At 47.4% G+C, this 27002-nt stretch overlaps 1 protein-coding gene across 1 annotated transcript in view; it reads right to left on the bottom strand.

Moving 5' to 3' along the window:
* Positions 1–4291: 4291 nt before the first annotated feature.
* Positions 4292–27002, bottom strand: part of TTLL8 (tubulin tyrosine ligase like 8) — a 41582-nt gene continuing 18871 nt past the window's right edge. The window contains exons 9-13 of the mRNA XM_059934908.1: positions 21208–21394; positions 9797–9945; positions 7562–7805; positions 5188–5623; positions 4292–4716 (exon numbers count right to left, since the gene is read on the bottom strand). Of these exons, the coding sequence (XP_059790891.1) occupies positions 4360–4716; positions 5188–5623; positions 7562–7805; positions 9797–9945; positions 21208–21394 (1373 nt within the window). The 3' untranslated portion in view covers positions 4292–4359. The remainder of the gene's footprint in view (positions 4717–5187; positions 5624–7561; positions 7806–9796; positions 9946–21207; positions 21395–27002) is intronic.

The following is a 27002-nucleotide window of genomic DNA, read 5'->3' on the forward strand; positions in this document are numbered from 1 at the left end:
ATATCATATCTATAGCTTTATTAAGACCTACAGAAAATGTCATTATAAATGAGAAAATGTTAGAAACATTCTCTTTAAAATCAGGAATTCAACAATGGTGCCCAACATTGTGTAGGAGGTTCTAGCCAGTACAATAAGACAAGACAATAGGGGCAAGAAGGTTGGAGTGGAAGATATAAAGCAATTTACACAGGATATAATTATTTACATAGAAACTCAAAAGAAGATACATACACATTTTTAGGAATAATGGGAGAGTTTAGAAATGTGGCAGATAGAAAATTAATATATAAAAGTCAGTTTCATTCTACATGCCAGCAGCAAACAATGAGAAAATTTATATAGAGAGATGACACCATGTGCAGTAGTATCTGAATATCAAGTAAGAAAAATAAATCTAATAAAAGATGTCTATGATCTCTGATGGGAAAATTCTAAAATTTAAAGTGATCTAAGTAAATGGAGAGATATGTCACGTTCATGGGTAGAAAGATATGATTTCATTAATTTATCCATTTCCCCAAAATTGATCCATGGATTCAATGCAAATCCAACCAAAATATCAATAGGATTTTTTTTGTTGAACTTGATAAAACAACTAGGACATTTATATAGAAAAGAATGAGGTCAAGAAGGACCAAGACCCTTATGAAGATGAGCAGAGAGAGGCAACTTGCCCTACCAGATACAATAAGCAGCGTGGCACTGGTGCAGGGGGGCAAACTCACCAGTGGAACAGAATAGAGACTCCAGAAATAGACCCACACATACACACAGGTGGGATACCAGTTCACAGGGGGATAGAAATAAATTGTTCAAAAAATAACTGAAAAAATTTTCTACATGAACAAAACTAAAATTCGATTCTTAACTCACACCATATACAAAAGTCAACTCCAAATGGATTAGGACTTTTATGTCAAAAACAAAATTTAAAACTCTTTTTTTAAAAAAATAAATTCATTTTATTTATTTATTTATTTTTGGCTGCATCGGGTCTTCGTTGCTGCGCGAGGGCTTTCTCTAGTTGCGGCAAGCGGGGGCTACTCTTCGTGGTGGTGCTTGGGCTTCTCATTGTGGTGGCGTCTCTTGTTGCAGAGCACGGGCTCTAGGTGCACGGGCTTCAGTAGTTGTGGCACGTGGGCTCAGTAGTTGTGGCTTGCAGGCTCTAGAGCGCAGGCTCAGTCGCTGTGGCGCACGGGGCCATGTGGGATCTTCCTGGACCTACATTTACTACTAAGAGTTTTACATTTTGGGGCTTCCTTGGTGGCACAGTGGTTAAGAATCCACCTGCCAATGCAGGCGACACAGGTTCGAGCCCTGGCCCGGGAAGATCCCACATGCCGCGGAGCAACTAAGCCCATGCGCCACAACTACTGAGCCTGCCCTCTGGAGCCCGCGAGCCACAATTACTGAGTCCGTGTGCCATAACTACTGAAGCCCGCGTGCCTAGAGCCCGTGCTCTGCAACAAGAGAAGCCACGACAATGAGAAGTCCACACACCGCAACAAAGAGTAGCCCCCGCTCAGCAACAAAGACCCAATGCAGCCAAAAATAAAAAAATAAATAAATAATTTTTTTAAAAAAAGAATCCATTCATAAAAATCAATTCCCTTTCTATCAACCAGCCACAATTTGCAGGAAAAAAAAATTTTTATTTGATACTACTTACAATAGAATAAAAAAATAAAAAATATATGTCTAAATCCAACAAAAAAGTGCAAGACCATTACGAAGAAAATTCTAGGAGTTTATTGAAAGATCTTAAAGGATTTATTTATGGAGAGATATACCATGTTCACAGATTCTAAGGCTCAATAATGTAAAGAAGTCAGTTCTCCCCAAACTGATGAATTTAATAGCAATAAAAATTTTTTAATTTTAATAAAAAATTATGTTGGTGGATCTTGACAACCTAATTCTGTAACCTGTATGGAGGTGTAGGGGGGTCAAGAACAGCTGAGTCATTTTCAAGGAAGAAAAAGAAGCTTATAGGACTTGTCTGACTAGCACAAAGACATCCTACAAAGCTGTAGTAATGAAGACCTTGTGGCACTGTCCCAGGGCAGACAAACAAAATGGTGGAGCTGACCAGAAGGTCCAGAGGTGCCAACACGCAACAGTGCCAGCCTGCAGGTGAACAGGGGAGGGGCGGTTGGGCCCCCATGTCTCACACCACGTGCCAAGTCAGCTCCAGGAACATTCAAGGCTGGAATGTATGAGTCACAGCAATGCTCCTAGAAGAAGAGGGCTTCACGACCTCAGGGTAAGGTCACAAGCCATAAAAATCACCAACTGTCGAGGAAAAGCTTGACCTATTGGAGTTTATTAAAATTAAGGTAGCTTTACATCCAAAGACACCATAAAGGAGTGAAAAGACAGATCACAAAGTGGGAGACAGTGTTTGCCACACAAATCAACTGAAAAAGGAGGAGAATCCAGAATAGATGGCTGTCACCCCTACAAATCAGCAAAAAAGATGTGCAGTTCTAAGGACGATCAGACAAAAGATGTGCTTTTCAGGACAGGAGACCTAATTGGCCAACGCATGTCTGAAAATAGGCCATTTTATTAGTAAATAGGAAAATGCAAACGAGGGTCATCACTCCCTCCAGAGGCAAACAAGATGCCCTGTCAACGCCAAGTATTGGCACCAATGGGAGCAATGGCCACAGTGTAGCCACGGTGTGACCACGGTCAAAGTGCAGTCCCTCTGGCCACGCTTGCAGTGCCCAGTGCACCAGGTTTAATACCCCACCCCCCTCCACCGCCAAGTTCATGTCCACTTGGAATCTGTGAATGTGACCTTATTTGCAGATGTAATCAAGGTAAGGTGAGGTCACCTTACTAGAGGAGGGTGGGACCCAATCCAACAACTGGTGTCCTTTTAAGAGGGAAATTTGGACACAGTGACACACTGAAGGAACACCGTGTGAAGCAGGGCAGAGATTGGAGTGACTCGTCTGTAAGCCAAGGAACACTGAGGACTGCCAGCGGCTGCCAGAAGCTGGAAGAGACAGGAAGTTTCTTCCCTACAGGCTCTGAGAGCTCGGCCCTGCCAACACCTTGGTTTTGGACTTGTGGCCTTCAGAGAAAATGTCTGTGGTTTAAGCCACCAAGTTTGCAGTACTCTGTTACAGCAGCTAATACACCTACTTAGGTAGAAGCTGTGTGCGCCCTGTTGACACTCACTCCTAGGAAGATGCCTGGGGAAAGCTGCACAGTGCATTACAGAAAAAACCTGGAAATTGCCCCCATGGAGAGGCAAGCTGCTAGGCAGTAGGGCTGACAGACCTTGGTGCCAGACTGGACATGGGGTGAGGATGGCGGGCCGGACTGGAGGTGGCCTCCAAGGGCCCTGCCAGCTCTGAAAGCACACGCTCACCGTGCCCGGAGCTGGCAACTCTGGGGGGTGGTCCACACACGTGCTGATGCGACAGACATGTACTGAGCATCTGCTATGTGCCAGGCATGGCCCCAGGTGCAAGGGTGCACCAAGAGCCCAGCCCCTGAGAGCTTACAATCCATGGGGACACAGACAGACAGGCAAAGAGGCTGTTAGTGCCAGGGAGAAAGAGAGACAGACAGACAGACACACTGAGAACCCAGGGGGGTGGTGGGCACAGCAGGTGCAGGTGTTCTGGCGAGTTCAGGGAGACAGGTGCACCTGGGGCAGAGCAGGTGGGGGCATGGCCCTGGCTGGTGTCACTCTCTTGGCCACTGCTGGGTTCCAGACCATTGGAGACGGCACTGGGGTGCAGACATAGCCAGGCCACCCCTAGAGACGCAGGGCTGCTCCATACCTGCCTGCCTGTGTTCGGAGGCCAAGCCCAGGCCAGGCTCCCGGGCCTCGCGTGGCCCGCTCCACCAGAAGCTTCAGAAAACAGCGCAAGGGTCCAGTGATTGCCGGCCCCCTCCCGCCTGCGGCACTTGGCGCCTATGCAGATCTCAAACTCAACGCCCCATTGGCGCCACACCCCACAGGGGAGAGACACGAAGGCTGTCACCCACCTGGTCCTGTGCAGGGGACCCGGCGCTCAGCAGGCCCCCCACTATCCCGACAACTGGCCGGGACCAGGATGGGGCCAGGGCGCCCTGAACCCTGCTCTGAGCTCAGGCCGGTGCCTGGACGAGAGGCCCCGCCCCGCCCTAGAGGACGCAGAGCAGGTAGCCCCACGCAGACCCGGGGCTCAGACGGGCACAAGCACGGCGCTGTTACCTGACGGTCTGGGCGGCTGAAACTGAGCGCTCTCCGCTGTCTTCACGCTCGGAAGAAGGGACGGCAGCGGGTGCACATTTAATAAGTTTGGATGCAAGTGTTCGTCTGATTCGGCCTTGGCGAGAGCAGAGCTCAGGGCCTTATTGTCTAGGCGCTGAAAGGTACAGGTGGGGGGGCTCTATCTTCCCGTCAGACTCCCTGCGGCCGCACTTTACTTTAGCACTTCTCTCCGCCAGCCTCTTTAAGGGCACAGGCAAGGTGCAAGGAAGTACCTTTTCGTCTTTCAGTTTCAAGTCTTGCTGGAGAGCCATTCGTGGGGGTCCCGGAGCCAGGCCTGGCATGGCCGAGGGGCACCTCTCTCTTAGTGGATGAACGTCCAAGAGTGGAGATGCAAAGTCAAAGTTGGAGATGGGCGGCATCTGCTTCTTGGGTTTCCCCACGCCCACCCCTTCCACGAAGAGGTCGGACCCCGGGAAGGGGGGCAGCTCCACTGCAGGCTGGGGAGGGAAGGATGAGGTGAGGGGTGCTGGCTGGCCCTTTCCTGGCCTGCCGGTCAGGTGTAAGGCCTCAGGGAGAAGCCCCGGCCACACTTCCCGATGGCTGGGCTGCCCACTGGGTCCTCCCTCCAGGGGGGCCAGGTTGCAGGGTTTTGCTGCCTGGCCTGCAGGAGGGCTCCTGGGGGAGCAGGCCCCCGGAAAGACCCCTGAAGGAAGGCTGGATCTTCCCTCCCCAGGAGGACGGAGGACACTGCAGGTCGGAAAAGGAACAGCCTAGAGGGGCCTGGAGGCCACGGACATCCCGCCAGCCCAGCCAGAGGGCCCCCTGCCTGGTGGCCACAGAGTTGGGGTTGGCTGGGGAGGAGAGACTGGAAAGCTGGACGGCAAAGGCCAGCTGGGTGAGACCCCCCGGGGCGTGGGGAGGGGCCACCCCGAGGTGGCCAGCGGGAGAGGGACGCCCCGCCCCCTCACCTGTCTCCACAGCAGCTCGAAGTTGCCGACGTCGCAGTTTCGGTCGACCTTGCGGTCCACCACCACCTTGATGGTGTCCTCCTGCACCTGCGCGCAGAGCTGGGCCGTGACCGGCGTGGACGCGTGCATGGCGGGGCTAGAGTTGATCTCGATCAGCCAGGGCTTGAAGTCGCGCCCGAGGATGAAGTCGGCGCCGTACAGCTCGAAGCTGTTCTTCCGCGGGTCTACGTGGTCCTGGGCCACCTTCATGGTGTTGGTGATGGCCCTCTTCATGGACGGGTAGATGACGCTGCCCCACACGGCCCCGCGGCCCCTCTTCTGCAGGTACTCCTGGAACCGGGTGCTGGTCCACATGTTGTGACCCGGCAGCAGGGGGCTCCGGTCCTTGTCGTTCTTCAGGTGCTTCTGGATGGAGTTGTTGCACAGGTGGATGGCGCTGCGAGGCAAGGCCGCCGTCAGGGTCGGGGGCGGGCGCGCAGGCTTCTCTCCACCCAGCGGGCGCCCCGGGACCCCACCCTGAGGCCCCGCCCAGACCCCGCCCCGAGGCTCCGCCCCCGAGACCCTGCCCCCGCGGGCCCTGACCCCGGCGCACCACCGCCGCAACAGGAGAGGTTCTGACCGGTTCCCTATCCTCCTAGGCAACCTCAGGACGGCCCTCCCATCCGGCCTGGGACCACCATGGGGTGGGGAGGGGAGGGCAGGGCAGAAGCCAGCCAGCCCGGGGCCACCAACTAGGGGCCTCCAGCAAGTACCACCCTCTGAGCCTGTTTCCCCACCTGTCCCTGGAGGAGAGCCAGAGCCCCCCAAGGCGAGAAAGATCCGCTAAGTGAAATTTACAATTAATTCGTTTATACTCTGGCATTGTTCTAAACAGGATTTAAATTGAATAGAATCTACTAGGAGATTATAAAATACATGGGTCTTGTTCAAAGTCATTTTCATTTAAACGTGTCCGTGGGCCTGGGGATTTGCCATCTTGTTCTGGGTGGTGATACCGCCCCTGTGACCATGAGGCAGCTGTACTCCCATAAGACAGATACAAGAAACAAGATACAGGCACACGGAAGAGTTTTGGAAGCTGAAAACAGTGCTGGGAGCTGACACAGTTCAGAAACAATTTCAGAGAATCTCCTGTCAGCCTGGGGAGAGGGTTATGGTCCCGGATGGAGAAATGGCTCAGAGAGGGTAAGAGACCTGCCAGGCACACAGCTCACAGCTTGGCAGGGCCGGGCAGGCTGGAAGGGGCTCCGTGGGCTTCTCACTGCCCCGTCAGCCCAGGACCCCTCCTCCAGGCCCTCCTGGCCTGGTGGGGACAAATGTGCTCCTTGAGCTGCCGGCCAGGACCACTTGTCCCAGCTGCCTGCTCCTGCCAGGTGTGACCCCAGGTGTGGTCACAGCGCCCAGCTTGAGCACAGTGACCCCCCTCAAGGTCTCTGTTGAGCAACCTTCAGTCCTCGTGATACTGACGGGCTCCCCTGTAGCCCCCGCCAAGCTGCCTAGGCACCCAGCCTGGCACCCCGCGTGTGGTCACAAAGCAGAGCTACGGAGGCCCTCCATTTGGAAAGAGAGGCGGCAGCTATTCTCTCAAGAGAATGGCACGTTCCCAAGACTTCGCTGGTGGGCTCTCGTCCTGACACACACCCGGCCTGCCCGCTCTGGGACCCTGGTGGGCCTGGGTTCACCCACCCCACGGCACCCACTCCTGCAGGTCTGAGCTGCTTCCCGGCACCCCCTGCGCCCTGTATCGGGTACTGCTCGCATCGTCTTGGCCCCTCCTAACCCCGCGCGGCTGGGGTCATCCTCAGAGGACCCCTCAGGCCACCCTCACGTCCCACAGTCTGCCTCGTCGGAGAGCCGCCCTCCCACCTCCCCAGACACTCCAGCAGCTTCCCCGCCTGCAGGATCCCCACCCCACGGCTCTGGGGGCTCGCAAAGCGAAGGCCGCGCAGGGTCTACTGCAGGATTTGAGGGGCTGGTCCCCAGGAGGCTCCCAAAGGAGCCCTACCTGTCCCCTCCCTCCACATGCTGAGGGGACCAAGACAGCGAGCAGAGCTGCACCCCGAGCCCGGCCCGTGTGGTCAGCGGAGGGGCACGGCCGGCCACTCAGCCTCCCCCGCGGAGGGTGCCTGGTGCCCACGAGCACACGGCAGACGGCGCTTTTAGGATTTTCTGGAGAAGATGCACACCCCACGGGGGCGCAAGGCACTGGCTCTGACGGGCAGGGGGCCTGGGCCCGCCCCTCGCAGAGGGAGGTCGAGTAGCCTCCCCAGGCCCGAGCACGACACAGCACCCCGCCGGGCACACGAGACCTGCCTCGCACCCCAGGTGCTGGTGGGAGCCCACCCTCGATGGCACCTAGCTGACCCCCGCTGACCTGTCCAGATTGTGGAGGGAGAAGCGCTGCGTCGAAAAGCGCAGGTAGCTCTCCTTGTAGAACCAGATGGTCAGCGGATTCCAGTCGGTGACCAGGAACCACTGCCGGATGTCAAACTTGGTGTCGTAGACGAGCAGCGGCGTCTCGATGTACTTCTGCACTACCCACTTGTGGTGCTTGGCGGGGGCTTGGTCTGTAGCCACCAGCTCCAGGATCTCCTCCACGTGGTTCATGCACACTATGTCTGCAAGAGGCCACCGCTCAGCCCCCAGCCCCAGAACAACGCCTGCCGTCCGGCGCTGGGGAGCTGCGCGGGAAAAGCTCTGCCCTCGGGGTCGAGGCCACAGCCAGGGCAGCCCTCCAGGCTCACCCACCACAAGGCCGACCGCGGGCCTCCCGAGAGGACTGAGAATGGGGAAGGTCGGGGATGGGGACAGAGGCCCCGTGAAGAGGCAGCCAGCGAGCTGAGCACTGGCCCGGGTACGGGGGGAGCAGGGAAGCAGGTCGGGCTCTGCAGCCTCAGGAAACCAGCAGGCGGCGTGATGGGCGGCCCCATGGGCTCCAAGGGCTGGTGAGGCCTCACACCCAGGGCGACTGGACAAGTGGGGGTGAACAGGGCGGGGTTGGGGTGCACGACTCTTCCCCCACGTCTGCACCCCTCCACTTTGCAGGAGGGTTTGCATGCCCCAAAGTTAAGCCGTGTGACTGGTGGTGACCAGTGGCATCTGAGCCAAAGTGACGTGCATTTCCCTGGGCTGCAGCATTTAATGTCACCAACAGAACCACCCCCCCCAGCCCTCTCTTTCTCTGCCGTGACACCCCAGAAGCCTGAACTGTGTCACAAGATGGTGGGGGGACTCGCCATCCTCCCTGCCAACCTGCGATGGACAAGCGTGAGGAGAGGCCGAGATGCGGGGCGGTCTGGCTCTCCTGGCCGGCACGGGGGTGGGGGTGCCACTTGCGAGGCCCAGGGGCAGTGACAGCACGGGGCACGAGGGAGCTTTCCTCACAAAACACAGGACCCCGCTCTTCAGTTACAGCAAGTGGAGACCTTGCCATCTTGAGACCAAAGTCCAGGACGAAGCTGCAAACCCCTGGGCCGAGAGCAGACGGGGGCACTGGGTTGGGGGCCAGGCGGTGGGAGTACAGCCAGTGACCTGGCACAAAGGCGTGCACTCGGTTTTGAACAGGTGGGTTTGAGGTGCCTGTGGAGCGTCCCCGGGGATGCAGTGTCGGCAGTGGGTGGAAGGTCTGGGCTCAGGAGAGAGCCCAGGGAGGGACACTGGCCCGGCCCGGGAGGGTGCTTGCTGAGAGCAGGCAGGAGCTCAGGAAAGAGAATGTTTCAGGACATCCTGAATGCAGGATATCCAGGACCGAATGCAGGAATGTCACAAATTAATAAAGCTTTTTTAAAAAAATCACATAAAAAGTAACCACTTATGAATTTACAGCAACAATAAAACCCCTCAAATAACTCAAGGGGCAAATAGAATATGCAAACAAAAGGTAAGGTCTATTTAGATACTCAGGGAAAAGAGAACATCATATGTATAAACAAGAGGATGCAGGGATGGCTGTATTAGGAGGACATTTCCATAGCCTGAAAGCTTCTACGGTTGCACAAGGATGTTTAGGGAATAGATAAGCTTAGCATTTAAGTCAGCACCAAGAGGGAACAATCCCTCACAGGAAAATTGAAGAAATGCAACCAAAAGTTGGTTCTTTGGAAACACTCATAAGATTGGAAAATCACCTTGAAATCCTGTTTTTAAATGAAGAACCCACAGTATTCACCATTAGGAATAAAGAAGAGGGCACGGTCACAGCCGTGACGCAAGGAGAAGTAGAAAACCTGAGCCGGGGTCACCAGGGACAGAGCTCACAGGGCACTCAGGATGTGCCTGCAAGAGGCCAGTGCCTCTGGGGGTTTTATAACCACCCTGGGCCCAGGCCCCCACTGCTGCTGGATGCGGAGTCCTCATTCCATTGCAGCAGCTGGCGAGCGAGCAAATACGAAAAAGAAAACTACAGTCTAACTGAGGACTAGAGATGGAACTTCCTAATTAATCCTAATTACTTAGCAAAACTTGGAACAGCAGCCATGAAGACCAGGGTCACTGGGACGCCCGCTCCCCGGGACCCGCGAGTCCTGAGCCCCCCAGGGAGCCTGGCGCCCAGCCCCGCCCCCGCCGCCACGGCTGGCTGTCCCCGCAGGGCGCCCAGCTCGGAACTTACCTCGGCCCCGGGACTTGGCCGCGGGCTTTACGATCCAGATGTTCCGAAGCCCGTCGATCTCCGTCTGAGGGTTCACAGAGGTGATTTTGTTCAGCAGAGCTTGGCACTGTGAAAAGTAGTTTCTTGAATTGGAGATGAACGCCTCGCCGCTACAAAGCAAGATCCAGAAAGCCCGTGAGGCTCCGAGGGCGGTGCCCAGGTGCCAGCAAGTGGCCGCCCGAGGAAAGGGCGAGGGGCAGGCGCAGAGCATCCTGCTGCCCGCCCGACGGGTGCCCGGGAACGTGGCCTGTAGGGTCGTGGGGACCCCCGATTTGAGGACACCCCAGGGCGCTGTGCCTGGGCCCAGAAAAAGTGCCGGGAGATGAAGGCCAGGGTCCTTGTTCCGGACCCACGTCAGGGTGGCCCTTGCAGGCCCGTGTGGGAAAGCCGAGCTGCTCACGCCGGCAGCACCCAGGGTCCTGCAGCTCACGCAGGCTGGATGCCAGCTTAGTGTCCCGTGGGCTTGACTGCCAGATTGGCCATGGGGCCCCCCCAGGAAGCCACCATAACTTAAGGGAATAAGGCAGGCAGACGGCATAGCTGTCTGGACGGGTTCAGAGCTCGGTTGCTGGTGCGTCCCTGAAGCCTGGGACCAGGAAACCCACCCCCGGGCCGCATCGCAACCCCACGCGAGGGGGGACTGCAGCAGAGGACACTGCGCGGGGCTCCGAGGCCACCGGCCACCACCTGCGGGGATGGCCCTGGCGTGGGGAAGAAGCTTCCTGGGACACGGACGTCTGTGCACAGTGTTGTGCCCACCCTGCTGGGAAGGGGCGGCAACAGGGAGGGAGAAGCGATGAGTGGGGTCCCCGATGGTGGGGGAGAGGCCCCCATACCAAGGAGCCGAGTTTGGGGCGTGAGAAAGCAGGAGCCCCCTTTGGTGCAGGGAACGTGGGTGACGGGTCAGACGGGGCTTCGCCCCCTGGTTCTAACAGGACACACAGAAGGGGAGCCCCCGGAGCCCCCTGGCCCACCTTGGTGGTGCACACGCTCTACCTGACCCCAGGGAGAAGACAGGACCTGGCGGAAGCAGGTGTGAGTCCCGAGCTGTCTGTAACCCTCCCGTCCGGCAGCAGAGACCGGCCCGGGTGCCATGCAAAATGAGGCGGGTCCCCGAGAGCCCAGCCTGATGGCCAGGGGCAGAGCTGCCCAGGAGACCAGCAAACGCAATCGCCACTTGCGCTCAGAAAGAAGACAGGGGTTGATCTTCCCTCGGGGAAGGGTCCCCACGGTCTCCCCAGGGCGCCCAAGCCCTGGGGCTCGGAACGAGGCCTCAGCCCCTCACAGCGGCATCCAGGCAGGATGGAGTCCCCTGTGAGTTTGTGCATCACAATAGGAAAACTGTCGCTTCCCCCTGAGGGCAGAGGACGGAAGGGAGGAGGCGGGACCCCAGCCTAAGGTGGAGGCCTGGCCAAGCTCCCAGTCCCAGACACCCCCATAATCGCCAGAGAACAAGCACCCTCCCCCCAGATGCTGATGATAAGAAAGAAAGGGACACAGCACCTGCCCTTCTGGTCCTGACGACACGCACACCCCGCGTGGGGACCCCGGGCGCCTCAACAAGGAAGGAACGGGGACAGACCGAGCTAACCGCCCTCTGGTTCCCTAACGAGCTCCCTAGCTCGGAAGGTGCCACAGTGGCCCTTGTGGGGTCTGCTGCTGCCACCCCTGGTTACACCTGGGACTTCAAGCCAAGGGCACAGCCCTGCTGGGGAGCTGACCATTCTCGCACAGGTACTCTCATGCAGGTGCCACCCGGGTCCAGATGCAAACACTGCCAACCCCTCAAAATGTTGCCCTGGAGACCACGTCGGCCAGACCCCTCTGCCTCTGACCTGTTCTCCCCACCCCTGTGTGGACGCCTCCTGGCACTGAACTTCACACCAGTGGCTCGTTCAGTCAACAGAACGACGTTGAGAGCCACGTGTGGCGTTGCAGGCATCCGCGGCAAGTTTTTCACACCGTTGGTGGTTTCCAGATTATGAATGAAGACCCTCTGCAGATGTGTTTTCATTTCTCTTGGACAAACGCCCCAAGCACGGCAGAGCTGGGTCATAGGGTATGTAGATGCCTCAATTTATACAAAACGCCTGAGGCTTTTCTAGACAGGCTGCACCGATTTCCAGACACCCCCGCCCCCCCCACCCCAACAGCAGATTAAGGCTCCAGCCGCTCCACATCTCGGCTGACCTTTCAGCCGTTCTTGTGGGTGTGCAGTTGCGTCTCTGTGGTTTTAATTCACCCTTGAATTATGAATTCAGTGATGCTTAGTGTCTCTTCATGTGCTGATTGGCCATTTGCTGTCTTCTTATGTGACATTTCCAATGGGATTATTTCTCTTACTGATTTATGGGCGTTCTTTAAAGATCCTAGATCCGAGACCTCTGTTGGATATACGTGTTGTAAATATGTTCCTCCAGTTTGTGGCCTGTCTTTTAATTCTCTTTGTAGTGTTTTTTGATAAACAGAGTTCTTAATGTCAATAAAGTACAATTTATCAACTTTTAAATTATGATTAGTGCTTTTAGAGAACTATTTAAGACATCTTTGCCTTCCTTGTCGTCATGAAGATACACTCCAATGTTTTATTATTTTTTAAACTTTCACATATCACATGCCACATCTCACATTAATTATTGTGTATTTGTGAGTCAGGATTCAAGGTACACTTTCTTTTTATAAGGATACTAATTGCTCAAGCACCATTTAGTGGAGAGACTAACCCTTCCTCACTGAACTGCAGTGGCACCTTGATCATAAGTGCTCAGACATGTGAGGAGCTATGTCTAGACTCTCCAGTGACATTGGCCTATTTACCTACCTTATCCCCAAGCCACACTGTCTTAATTATTGTAGATTTACAGTTTGTCTTCAAATATGGAGCATAAGTCCTCTAATTTCATTTTTCTTAATCAAGGTTGTCTTGGTTTTTTGTAAATCATTTATATTTCCAAATAAATTTCAGAATCAGTTTGTCAGCTCCTCCCATCCCCCACCACCAAAAAAATCCCTGCGTGGATTTTGATGGGGATTACAATGAATCTATAGATTAGCTTGGGAAAAACAAACATCTCTATACCACTGAGTCTTCTAATTCATGAATGTGGTTTTATACACACACACATACACACACAACACACACACATACTTATTGGGTCTTTAATTTCTCTGTATAATTTTATAATTTTCAGTTTAGGGTTTTCCTTGTATTTTGTTATATTTTTTCTGGATATTTGTAGGGTTTTGATGTTATTATAAATTTCATTTTTAAAATTTCATGTTATGATTGTTACAGTACACAGAAATACAGTGGACTTTTGTATATTGACCTGTTACCTAGTGACCTTGCTAAACTGACTTAATTATGATACTTTCTTTATGATTGTTAAAATTTTTTATGTGCACAATTAGGTCATCAGTAAGTAAAGAGTTTTATGTCTTCCTTTCTGATTTTATGCCTTTTCTTTCTTTTTCTTGTACTATTAAACTCAACAGATTGTTCAGTCAGTACTGACTAGACGTCATGATAGTGGGAATTTTTGTTTCATTCTGATTTCTAGGGGAACACTTTCAGTTCATAACCGTTAAGAAATATATTAGCTTTAGGATTTTTGTAGATAAACTTTATCAAATTAAGGAGGTTTCTTTCTTTTCCTAGTTTGCTAAAAACAACAACAAAACTTAACATGGACACATTGAATTCCATCAGTGTTTTGCATCTATTGAGATGCTCATACAGTTTTTCTTCTTTATTCTGTAAACATGATGAAATTTACCAATTTACTTTTTTTTCCAAAAATGTTATTGTGGTAAAATACATATAACATTAAATTTACTACCTTAAATATTTTTAAGTGTACAGTTTAGTGGCATTAAGTACACTCACGTTGTGCAAACACCACCACCATCATCTTGTAAACTGAAACTCTGTACCCATTAACTCCTCGTCCCTGGCAACCACCATTCTACTTTCTGTCTCTGTAATTTTGATGACTCTGAGTACCTCATATGAGTGGAATCATACATTATTTATCTTTTTGTGTCTGGCTTATTTCACGCATTATAATGTTCTCAAGGTCCATCCACGTTGTAGCATTTGATAGAACTTCCTTCCTTTTAAGGTTGAAGAATATGCCACTGATCAACTTTTGAATGTTAGACCAATCTTGAGTTCCTGGAACTCAAGACTGGAAATGAAGAAATAAAATTGTTTTCTACAGTGACATATCCTGTATGTAGAAAATTCTAAGGAACACACACACACACACACACACACACACACACACACACACACACACTGCAAACTATTAGAACTAATAAATGAGTTCAGCAAAATCACAGTTACAAGATCAATATACAAAAATCAATTGCATTTCTATACGCTACCAACAAAAATCCTAAAATTAAAATTAAGAAATTAATTCCATTCATAATAGTATTAAAAATAATAAAACATACAGGAATAAATTTAGCAAGAGAAGTATAAATTTTGAACTCTGAAAACTATAAAACATTGTTGATACACATTTTAAAAGTCCTAAACAAGTGGAGAAACATTCTATATCTATGGATTAGAAGACTCAGTATTATTAAAAACCAGAAAATACAACCCATAGAGACAGAAAAAGATTAGTGGCTGGAAAGGACGGGGGTTGTGAACAAAGAGTGACTGAAGATGGGAACAAGGGAATTTTATGGGGTGATGGACATGTCCTAATACTGGATTGTAGTTTTATACAACTTTGTGAATTTACTAAAAATCATTGAATTGTACGTTTACAATTAATGGAGTCTATGGCATTCAAATTATAACTCAATAAATGTATTTTAAAAGTTGAACTGGAAGAAGTGGAAAAAATTGGATTCCTCCTGTATGATTACGAAGGTTTATGGTGGCAAAGATTGTCCTGCTGTGAATAGGCCGGACTGCTTGCTGATCAAGGGGTTAGTTCCATTTCAATTACATTAATGCTACTCTGATTTATGACAAGGCCATACAGTGGGAAAAGAAATACTTTTCAATAACTTATAAGTCATTTCCAATATTCATATGGAAGAATACATCTTGATACCTACCTAACACCATACACGAAAATCAACTCCAAACGGGCATGTGTAAAAATATAGGAAAGGTAAAATAATGAATATTTTAGAAGAAAACATAGGAGTATAAATTCATGACTTGGAAACAGCAAGGAATTTTTGAATAGTATTATAAAACATCAATCATGAAGAGAAACTAAGATAATTGGACTCTATGATGACTAAAGATTTTCACTCTATCAAAACACATCTTTAAGAGAATGAAAAAAATCCATAGAATGGGAGACAATAGAAGGATGGGCAAGAAACTTGAATAGTGAATTCACAAAAGAGCATATCCACATGGTTAATAAACAATGAAAAGATGATAAACTGCACTAGTTACCAGGGCAATGAACCTAGGAGAATTCATACGTGAGAATAAATAGAAAATTTCTGGAAAAGGGAGTAAAGAGAATGGACTATTTCTACCATGAATTAAATCATAAATATACAGTAATTAAAAGTGTACAGTACTATTACTAAGGTAAAAGATAGCAAGGTCAGTGGAAGAGAATATATAGTTTAGAGTTAGACTCAAAGATATTAGAAAGACTGTCATGATGATGATGAGAGATGAGACCAGTGTAAGAGACATGTGAGACACAGTCTAACATATGTGTAATTGGAATCCCAGACAGAAGTTAGAGAAAGAATGGGGCAGAGGCAATATCGGAAAAAATAATGGCCAAGAATTTTCCAAATTTGATGGGAAGCTCCAACTAACAGACAAAATAAGCCCCACAAACCCAAAGCAGGATAAATACAAAGAAAACTGCTCCTAAAAGCATTATAACAAAACTGCTGAAAACCAAAGATAGAAAGAAGATCTTAAAGCACCCAGATAAAAAGACACTACCTTCAAAGAACAGAAACAACACTACAGGTGATTTGTAAATAAAAGTTATGAAAGCCAGAAGATGATAGAATAATATCTTAAAATGCAAAAGCAACAAAAACCTCTGCAAAGCTAGAATTTTATTCCAGTGAAACTATCTTTTAAAAATGAATGTAAGGACTTCCCTGGTGGTGCAGTGGTTAAGAATCCACCTGCCAATGCAGGGGACACGGGTTCAAGTCCTGGTCCGGGAAGATTCCACATGGCGTGGAGCAACTAAGCCCGTGTGCCACAACTACTGACCCCACGTGCCACAACTACTGAAGCCCACACACCTAGAGCCCGTGCTCCAAAACAAGAGAAGCCACCACGATGAAAAGCCCACGCACCGCAACAAAGAGTAGCCCCTGCTCACCGCAACTAGAGAAAGCCTGCGCAGCAGTGAAGACCCAATGCAGCCAAAAAAATAATTAATTAATTATTTATTTTTAAAAAATGCTTAACTTTAAAAAAAAATGTAAAATTCTACTTCTTCTTCAGACAAAATAATCAGAGAGTTCTTAACCAGCAGATTGTCACTAGAAGAAATACTGAAAGACGTTTTTTAGGATGAAAGAAAATAGTAATGAAACTGCAGAAATGAATGAAGTTCCCTTAAAAAGGTTAATATGTAGGAAAACATAAAATTGCTGACTATTTAAAGCAATAATAAATACCTCACATGTAATTAAAACGTGTAGAAGGGAGGATTCTGGGAAGATGGCAGAATACGAAGCACCAGGAATCTGTCTCCCCACCTAGACAACAATTGCACTGGCAGAATCTGATGTAACTATTTTGGGACTCTGGAGTCTACTAAAGGTGTGCAACCTCTGAGGGAAGCCTTAGACCGTAAATTGAAGTTAATTTTGGTCAATACCGGCTCTTAGCACCGTAGCAGCTCCCCATCCCCCACCCCCGTGGCAGGCAGCTGTGCATGGGTCCTGGAGCAGCTTGCACATAGCTTGCAGGAGCCAGGGCAGGGAAAAAAGAACCCTGTCCTCCAGATATTGGGGATCTGTGCTCTGATCACTGATTGTTCCTCCTGATGATAGAGGTACAGACAAATAAGACAGGCAGCCATTATTGCTGGACCTCCCCCGCAGTGTTATAAACCCCACCCCCTCCAGCTGAAGTGCCTTCCAGGGGATTTACAGGGCCAGCACCCTTCCCTCCCCTTCATTTTATTCTTCTTCCCTTTTGGAGAGCCAGACATTAAAAGACTAGGACATTTAAAAACAACTGCATATAAAGGGAAAATTAGAAAGTGACTGTGCATGCCCAGAGAAAGGCATAGAAAAGACCTAAGAAGACCTTAAGTTTACACCTCAGGCACAGAGACAGACTACAGAAATCAAAAAACCAAAAACAATAAACAGAAACAATAACATGAAACAGCAAACCCTGGAGAAGGAGGAGAATCTGATTTCCAGAGTTTCCAGCTCACCACAACTAGAGAAAGCCCACACAGCAACAAAGACCCAACACAGCCAAAAATACAATAAATAAAATAAATTTATTAAAAAAAAATTTAGTTGGAAAAAAAAAAGAAGTCCCTTCTTATCAGTTATTATTTTTAATGTAAGTGGATTAAACTCTCCAATCCAAAAGACATAGATCTGCAGAATGAATTAAAAACACATGATCCAACCATATGCTGTCTAGAAGAGACTCACTTTAGATCTAAAGACACAAATAGACTGAAAGTAAAAGGATGGAAAAGATATTCCATGCAAACAGTAACTAAAGAGAGGAGATGTGGCTATACTAATATCAGACAAAATAGACTTGCAGTCGAACAGGTTACCAGAGACAAAGAAGGACATAATATATTAATAAAGGTTATATCTTCTTCAGCAAGAAGACATAACAATTATAAAAATTTATGCATCTAATGACAGACCATCAAAATACATGAAGTAAAAACTGACAGAATTGAAGGGAGAAATAGACAGTTCTACAATAACTGGAGACTTCAATACCCCACACTCTCAATAATGAATAAAAGAGCAAGATGGAAGATAAGGAAATAGATGACTTAACGCAGTAAATCAACTAGATCTAACAGAAACATACAGAACACTCCACCCAACAACAACATACACATCGTTCTTAAGTGCACATGAGACATTCTCCAAGACAGACCATAAGTTAGGCCACAAATTAACTCTTAATAGGTTCTAAAAGATAGATATCATACAAAGTATCCTCTCTGATCACAACAAGATGAAGTTAGAAATCAACGACAGAAGTACAACTGGAAAATTCACAAATCTGTGGAAATTCAACAACACTTTCTTAAACAACCAATGGATAAAAGTAGACACCACAAGGGAAATCAGAAAATACTTAGAGATAGGAACTTCCCTGGTGGCGCAGTGGTTAAGAATCCACCTGCCAATGCAGGGGGACATGGGTTCAAGCCCTGGTCTGGGAAGATCCCACATGCCGCGAAGCAACTAAGCCCGTGCGCCACAATTACTGAGCCTGCGTTCTGGAGCCTGAGAGCCACAACTACTGAGCCCTCATCCACAACTACTGGAGCCCGTGTGCCTAGAGCCCCTGCTACGTGACAAGACAGGCCACCGCAATGAGAAGCCCACGCACTGCAACGAAGACCCAGTGCAGCCAAAAATAAATAAATAAATTTTAAAGAAAAAAGAAAATACTTAGAGATAAATGAAAATTAAAACACAACACGTCAAAACTTATGGGATGTAGTGAAAACAGTACCAAGGGGAAAATGTAGAGCTATAAAGGCTTACATTAAAAAATGAGAAAAATCTCAAACCAATAACCTAACTTTACAGCTTAAGAAACTAGAAAAAGAAGAACAAACTAAACCCAAAGCTAGCAGGAGGAAGGAAATAATAAAGATTAGAGCAGAATTAATCAAAATAGAAAAACAATAGAGAAAATTAATAAAACCAAAAGTTGGTTCATTGAAAAGATCAACAAAGTAGGTGAACTTTTAGCTAGATGGACTAAGGAAAAAACAGAGAATACTCAAATTACTAAAATCAAAAATGATATTAGGGACATTACTACTGATTTTACAAAAATAAAAAAAGATTATAAGAGAGTACTATGGACAGTTGTACACCAACAAGCTGGATAACTTAGATGAAATACACAAATTTCCAGAAACACAAAACCTACCAAGACTAAATCATGAGGACATAGAAAATACGAATAGACCTATAACAACTAAGGGGCTTGAATCAGTAATCAAAACTCTCCCAGCGAAGAAATGCCCTAGACGTGATGGCTTTACTGGTGAAATCTACCAAACATTTAAAGAAGAACTAATACAAGTCCTTCTCAAACTTTTCCCGAAAATTGAACAGCTAATAAATGAATTCAGCAAAGTAGCAGGATACAAAGTCACCACGCAAAAATCAGTTGCATTTCTATTTCTCTTTTTAATTCTGTGATTGTTTTATATATTCTGATGCAGTATTCACTACATCCAGGTCCAGATTGTTTTGATTCCTTTGATTGGATTCTTTTCTTATGAAGTACCCTCTTTACGTCTATTAATACCTCAAATACAGTTGGAGATTTTAACTAGGCTCTCTCAGTATCTCAGAGAACAAGCAGGCAAAATAATCAGTAAGGATATAGATTTGAATAACTAACTTGACTTAATTGACATTTTTAATAACACACTACCTAGCAATGCAGATACACATTGTATTTAAGTGTACATGAAACAGTTACCAAAACAGATCAGCGCTGATCAGGGCTGAAAGCAAGTTCCGCCAAAATTCATGTTTATTTTTTATTCACAGTGAATATCTGTATACAAAAAAAGAACCTTGATCCATATCTCTTATCTTACACACAAGTTAAGATTAATTAGTCATGAAAAGCTAAAAGTGAACGGAAAAACAGTAAAACATGTAGAAGAAATCATAGGGGAACATCTTCATGACCTTGAATAGTCAAAGATTTCTTAACCAGCACTCGACCTACCATAATAGGGAAAAAATGAAAACAGTGGACCTCATCAAGAAATTCCATTGAAAGGTAAAAAGACAAGTCATGCACTGGGAGAAGGTATGCTTAATGCACATCTCCAACAAAGGACTTGGTGACGAATATGTAGAGAACTCTTAGAAATCAACTTTATAAACAGAGAACCAACCTCTTTCTCTTTAATGATCAAAAGATTTGAATAAGCACTTCACGAGAGAACATAGCCAAATGGCCAGTAAGCATATGAAACTATGTTCATCACCATCGGCCATCAGAGAAACGCAAACTAAGACCACAATGAGACGACGAAGAAAGGAAAATGAAAAAGTGTGACAATGCCGAGGGCTGCCCACGGCGCGGGGAGCGGGGCGCGTGGACACGTGTCACGGCTGGCTTACGAAGCCGCACAGCCACTTTGGGAATTGTTCAAAACTGGCGGTGTCCCACCTGCCCATCCACAGCAGGAGGAGTAAGGGCTCTGTGGTCTATTGAAAGGACGGGATTCCGCACAGCAACAGAAAAGAATGAGCTTCTGCACCAACTTGGATAAATCTCACAGGTCTTGTGTCGAGCAGAAGTCACAAATGAGACAGCCCGGCCTGTAGGATTCCATGAACATGAAATTCCACAGCAACATTGGTGGAGGTGGTGGGAATCAGAGGAGGCGTGACCTCGGTGGGGTCCTGCCTGGGAAGGGTTACCAGGGGGGCTGGGGGGCTGGGAATGTCCTTTACCTTGATCTGGGCGGTGGCTACACCGTGAGCACATATGCAGACTTTCATCCACCTGGAGAAATACCATCAGCACGTGGCGTGCCCTTTACTGTATTTACATCCAATAAAAAAGAAGATACTTGATCCAAAGAAGGAAAGGAGTAGAACAACAGAAACGACCCTGGGATGGTGCGTGTGGGCTGCAGGCAGACCCTCCAAAACAAGGGCTCCAGCTTTGCTGCCTTGTTCCCTCGGCGGAGAGCTGCTCCCGGCGCGGGTGCTGGCCCGCCTCTGCCCCAGCTCCGCGCCGTCGGCCACTGTGAAAGGTCGCAGCCCTCCGCAGAGGGCCCCCGGGGAGTGAGGGGCAACCGAAGGTCGTGGAGTCAGGAGGCCTGGGCCGAGCAACGGCCCCGCTAGTCCCGACCACCCAGAGTCAGTCAGGCAGCCTGGCCGCGAAGGGGACGCCCACGGCGGCTGTGGCCCCAAATGACGCAAAGGACACGCAGGGTGCGCAAGGTGCCACAGGCTCGCCCGGCCGTGTCATCCTCTTATCAGCCAACAGGGGCCTGGGCAGGCACCCAAAAAGGCACCCCAACTCCCAGACAGGCGCCCCAGACGTCCCAGGGGCCAACGTCCCCAGACAACCCCTAAAGTCCACCCGGCGTCCTCTGGATAACGCGAGCCTCGGGCAGGCCCCAGAGGGCGCCGACCAGGCGTCTTACTGAAGGAGCGTGTAGTACTGCTGGGTCAGGTCCTGCCACTCGTCCTCCGTGAGGTCCTTGGCGGCGTCTTCAGCGAGGTCGATGTCCCCGTGCTCCAGCCGCCCCAGGTAACCCTCGCACACCCTGCACGCGACGTCCACCAGCTGCCCTGGGAGGCCCGTGAGCCTCGGTCCCGGGCTCTCAGGAACTGAAACCCAAGGACAAGCACGTGGAGCCCGGGCCACCACCCGCGCCCACGCAGTGGCACCACTGGGGCGCAGGCAAAGGCCACCCCACCTGCCTGTGCCTCAGGGCCTCACGGTGAGGGCTCTCGCTTCCCTGGGCAGCCGCCCTGGATGCCACACCTGGGTCTGGGCAGGTAACCTTTCCCCTCCCGAAGCTGCCCCCCCACTGCACCGTGCCCCCCACCCTCCGACTAGACTCTCAGCCCCTCGGGTGGGAATGAAACAGCACTTCTGATGAGCTCTCCACAAAACCTCTGCTTCTGAGCACATACTTGGTCCTCAGTGAGAAAAGAACAGGTGTTTGTGGACAGCCCTGCAGTGGTGCCTGCCGGCCCCGCGGGAGGCTGGGAGGAACACCTCCCTGTACATCTGGCACTTCTCAGAGCCCCAGCCCGCGTGGGCTTTGTGGCTCTGCGCATCCGACCTCCCACGCAGCACCCTCTCCTTCTGGAGCCCGTGAGCCAAGATCGCTGTTGGTCTGGGGAGCACTGAACACAGGGAGGCCCCCGCCCAGGTGAAGGCAGACCTCATGCACCTGGCCCCCACCTCATGTGGCGGCCTGCCCCCCACACACAGCCAGCGGTCCCCAGGCTGGATGCGGAGACGGGGTGAGAGCCGAACCCTGTCGTGGGGCTACGGGGCAGGAGCCTGCAGCACAAGGCTGCTTGGAAGGTGCTCGGGGACACCTGCACGAGCCCCAGGCACAGCCACTGAGACGGCAGCCCTGATGGACCCAGCGGCCGCCAGCGAGCACGGACCCGGGGGAAAGCGCTCGAGCTTTGCGGTTGCTGCGGAGATTACAACACGCATTTCTTAAATGTGCTGAGGTGAAATTCACAAAATATAAAAGTGACCATTTTAAAGTGAAAATTCACTTCTGGTGTCCAGCATGTAAGGAGCCTGGAAGTTGCCACTCCACCCTAACAGCAGGTGAAAAGCTGAACAGACCGGAAAATCGCCAGCTGTTCTTAGATCTGTCAGAGAACTGAGGTCACAGGGCAAAAGCCTGCCCCAAATTGGAGAGACGGATGGGCAGGTACAGAGAGTCAGCAGAGCAGAAACCTCTGTGGCAGCCAGCACCAGGGAAGGAAACCCACCTGCTGCAATGGGCGGATTGCGGGAGGCTCAGCGTGGACAACCCTGAGAGTTAGAGACCCCAGGGGTCATTTTTAGGGGGCCCCATACTTTTGTCAGTTTTACCTCCAAGAGCTTGACCTGGGGGTCACAGTGAGGATTGGAGGGAAATCCCCTTGTGTTTCTGGCAGGGAGAGGAGGAAAGGAACACTCTGTTCTTAACAAGGCTGCCCTCAGGAGAAATAGTCACCAGAGTGTGACCTGCCAGGGTTTTATCAGGGCCTAATCAACAGCTGGGGCAGGAAAACACCCAGCTCCACCACCTCTAGCCATCCTGTCCCACCAAAGGGGGGAAAAAAGGAGAAGCAGTGGTGACGTTCACAGTCCAAGGGTACAGGCTCACCAAAGACTGAGACCTGATCACAGGACTACAGAGCACTGTATCAGACCAAAAAAATAAATAAAGAGGGGATTTTTTTGCCAGTAGACTTGGCTTGCAAGAAATGTTAAAAGAAAGAAGTCCTTAGGAGAGAAAAAAATGGCATAAATCAGAAACTCAGATCCACATAAAGAAAGGAAGAGCATTAGAGAAGGAATAAATAAAGGGAAAATTAAAACTTTACTTTTTTAATCCTTAATTGATCTGACAGAACATAATAATTTAATAATTATTATTAAAAATAAAAATAGCAAAAATGTATCCAGATTATAGCTTATGTATAAGTGAAATAAATGACAGCAAAGATACAGGGCACAGGAGGAGGGAATTAGGAACATTTTGTTATAAAATATTCCCATTACTGTAAAGTGGTCAGTGTTACTTGAAAATGCAGTTCGATTCATTGTAAATGTATATTGCAAACTATAGGACAACCACTAAAAAAATTTATATATGTCTATATATATCTGCTATGCTAGGAAAAGAAAGAAGATGAAATCATACAAAATGCTCAATTAAAACCACAAGAGGCAGAAAAAGAGTAGAAAAAAAATAGGAACAAAGGACAAGGGCAACGAATAGAAAACAGTAATAAATATGGTAGCTGTTACTCCAACCATATCAATAATCACTTTAAATGTCAATGATTAAATGTATCAATTAAAAGAAATTATACAATGATCAAGCAATAAGACCCAACAGTATGTTTTCAACAAAAATTCCACTGTAAATAAAGATACATATAGATTAAAAGCAAAGGGATGGAGAGAAATATACCATGCTAACACTAATAAAGGAAAGCAGGAGTATCTATATTAATTTCAGACAGAACAGACTTCAGAGCAAGGAAAACTATCAGGGATAAAAAGAATGTTACATAATGATGAAGGGGTCAGTACAACAAGAAGACATAGCAATACTTAACATGCATGTGCCTAACAACAGAGCATCAAAATACATGAGGCACAAACTGATAGAACTTCAGGGAGAAATAGATGACCTCTATTAGAGTTGGAGACTTCAACACCCCTCTCTCAGAAATGGATAGATCCAGCAGGCAGAAAATCCATAAGGACGTAGGTGAACTCAATAGCACCATCAATCAACTGGATATAATGGACATCTATACAGTACTTCATCCAACAACAGCAGAATACACATTCTTCTCAAGCTCATTTGGAACAGTTCCCAAAACAGACCACTTTGGGGCCATAAAACACACCTTAACAAATGTAAAAGAATAGAAATCATAAAATATATGCTCTCAGACCACAATGGATTAAACTAGAAATCAAAAGATACAGATAGCTGGAAAAATCCTCAAGTATGTGGAGATTAAACAACGTACATCTAATAACACATGAGTCAATGAAAAGAATCCCAAGAAAAATTTTAAATATTTAGAACTGAATGAAAATAAAAATACAATTTATCAAAATTTGTGGGGTGCAATGAAAGCAGTGCTTAGAGGGGAATTTATAGCATTGAATGCCTATATTAGAAATGAAGAAAGATCTGAAACTAATTGGCTAAGCTTTTATCTTAGGAAGCCAGAAAAAGAAGAACAAATCAAACTCAAAATAAGCAGAAGAAAATAAATAATAAAACTTAGACCAGGGACTTCCCTGGTGGCGCAGTGGTTGAGAATCCACCACCTTCCAATGCAGGGGACATGGATCCAATCCCTGCTCCGGGAAGATCCCACATGCCGTGGAGCAACTAAGCCCGTGTGCCACAACTACTGAGCCTGTGCTCTAGAGCCTGTGAGCCACAACTATTGAGCCCACATGCCGCAACTACTGAAGCTCGCATGCTTAGAGTCCATGCTCCGCAACAAGAGAAGCCACTGTAGTGAGAAGCCTGTGCACCACAACGAAGAGTAGCCCCCACTCGCCACAACTAGAGAAAGCCCATGCACAGCAACAAAGACCCAACACAGCGAAAAATAAATAAATAAAATAAATAAATTAGAAAAAACAAACTTAGACCAGAAATCAATGAGATTGAAAACAGGAAATCAATAGAGAAAATAAGTGAAACCAAAAGCTGGTTCTTTGAACACATCAATAAAATTAATAAGCCTTTAGTCAGGTTAACTAAAAACAAAAAAAGATAGATGACATAAATTACTAGTATCATAAAACTAAGAGGAGACATCACTACAGATCTCATGGACATTAAAAGGATAATAAAGGAATACTATGAACAACTTTATGCCAACGAATTTTATAATCTAGGTGAAATGGACTGATTCTTTGAAATATACAATCTGCCAAAGCTCACAGAAGAAGAAATAGACAATCTGAATAGTCCTCTATCTATTAAAGAAATCGAATCAATGGTTAATAACTTTCCAAAACAGAAGGCACCAGTCCTAGATGGATTCACAGGTGAATTCTACCAAACATTTAAGGAAAAATGTATACCAATTCTCTACAATCTCCTTCAGAGGATAGAAGCAGAGGGAATACTTTGTGACTCATTCTCTGTGGTCAGCATTACCCTAATACCAAAACCAGACAATGGTATCACAAGAAAAGAAAACTATTGACCAAAATCTCTCATGAACATATTTGCAAAAATCCTCAACAAAATATTTGCAAATCAAATCTAACAATTTATAAAAAGAATTATACACCATGACCAAGTCACATTTATCCCGGGTATGCAAAACTGGTTCAGCATTCAAGAATCAATTAATGTAATCCATCATACCAACAGGCTAAAGAAGAAATATTACATGATCATATCAATAGATGCAGAAAAAGCATTTGACAAAATTCAACACCCACTTATGATAAAAACTCTCATAAAACTAGGAATAGAGAGGAACTTCCTCAACTTGATAAAGAATATCTACAAAAAACCTACAGCTAACATTATACTTAATGGTGAGAAACCAGAGGCTTTCCTACTAAAATCAGGAGCAAAGCAAGGATGTCCTTTCTCACCACTCCTTTTCAACATCACACTGGAAATCCTAGCTAATGCAACAAGACAAGAAAATGAAAAGTATACAAATTGGGAAAGAAGAAATAAAACTGTTTTTATTCAGAGATGACATGATTGTCTAGGTAGAAAATCTGAAAGAATTAAGAACAAAAAAACTTCTGGAACTAGTAAGTGGTTATAGTCAATCACTTTCCTGTACACCAGCAATTAATAATTGGAATTTGAAATTAAAAACAAAATACCATTACATTAGCACTCCAAATATGAAATAAATACATAATTAAATAAATCTAACAAAATATGTACAAGATCTATATGAAGAAAAGTACAAAACTCTGCTTAATTAAATCAAAGAAGAACAAATTAATGGAGAGGTACTCTATGGTCATGAATAGAAAAGACTCATTGTCAACATGTCAGTTCTTCCCAACTTGATCTATAGATTCAAAGCCATCTCAGGCAAAATCCCAGCAAGTTATTTTGTGGATATTGACCAACTGATTCTAAAGTTTATATGGAGAAGCAAAAAATGCGGAATAGCCAATGCAATGTTGAAGGAGAAGAACAAAGTTGGAAGATTGACATCATCTAAATTTGAGCTTTACAATAAATCTACAATAATCAAGATAGTGTGGTATTGGTGAAAAAGAGACAAATAGATCAGTGGAATAGAGAGCCCAGAAACAGACCCACACAAATATAGTAAACTGATCTTTGACAAAGGCACAAAGGCAATACAATGGAGCAAAGATAGTCTTTTCAAACAAATGGTGCTGGAACAAATGGATATCTGCATGCAAAAAAAAAGAAAATGAATCTAGATACAGACCTTACACCCTTCGTAGAAATTAACTGAAAATGGATCATAGACCTAAGTTGAAACACAAAGCTATAAAACTCCTAGAAGGTAACATAGGAGAAAACCAAGATGAACTTGGGTATGATGATGACTTTTTAGATACAACACCAAAGGCACAATCCATGAAAAAAATAATTGATAAGTTGGACTTCACTGAAATTTAAAACTTCTGCTATGTGGAAGACATCATCAACAGAATTAGAAAACAAGCTGTAAAGTTGGAGAAAATATTTGCAAAAGACACATA

This window comes from Balaenoptera ricei, chromosome 10, assembly GCF_028023285.1.
Source record: "Balaenoptera ricei isolate mBalRic1 chromosome 10, mBalRic1.hap2, whole genome shotgun sequence".
NCBI classification, from domain to species: domain Eukaryota; kingdom Metazoa; phylum Chordata; class Mammalia; order Artiodactyla; family Balaenopteridae; genus Balaenoptera; species Balaenoptera ricei.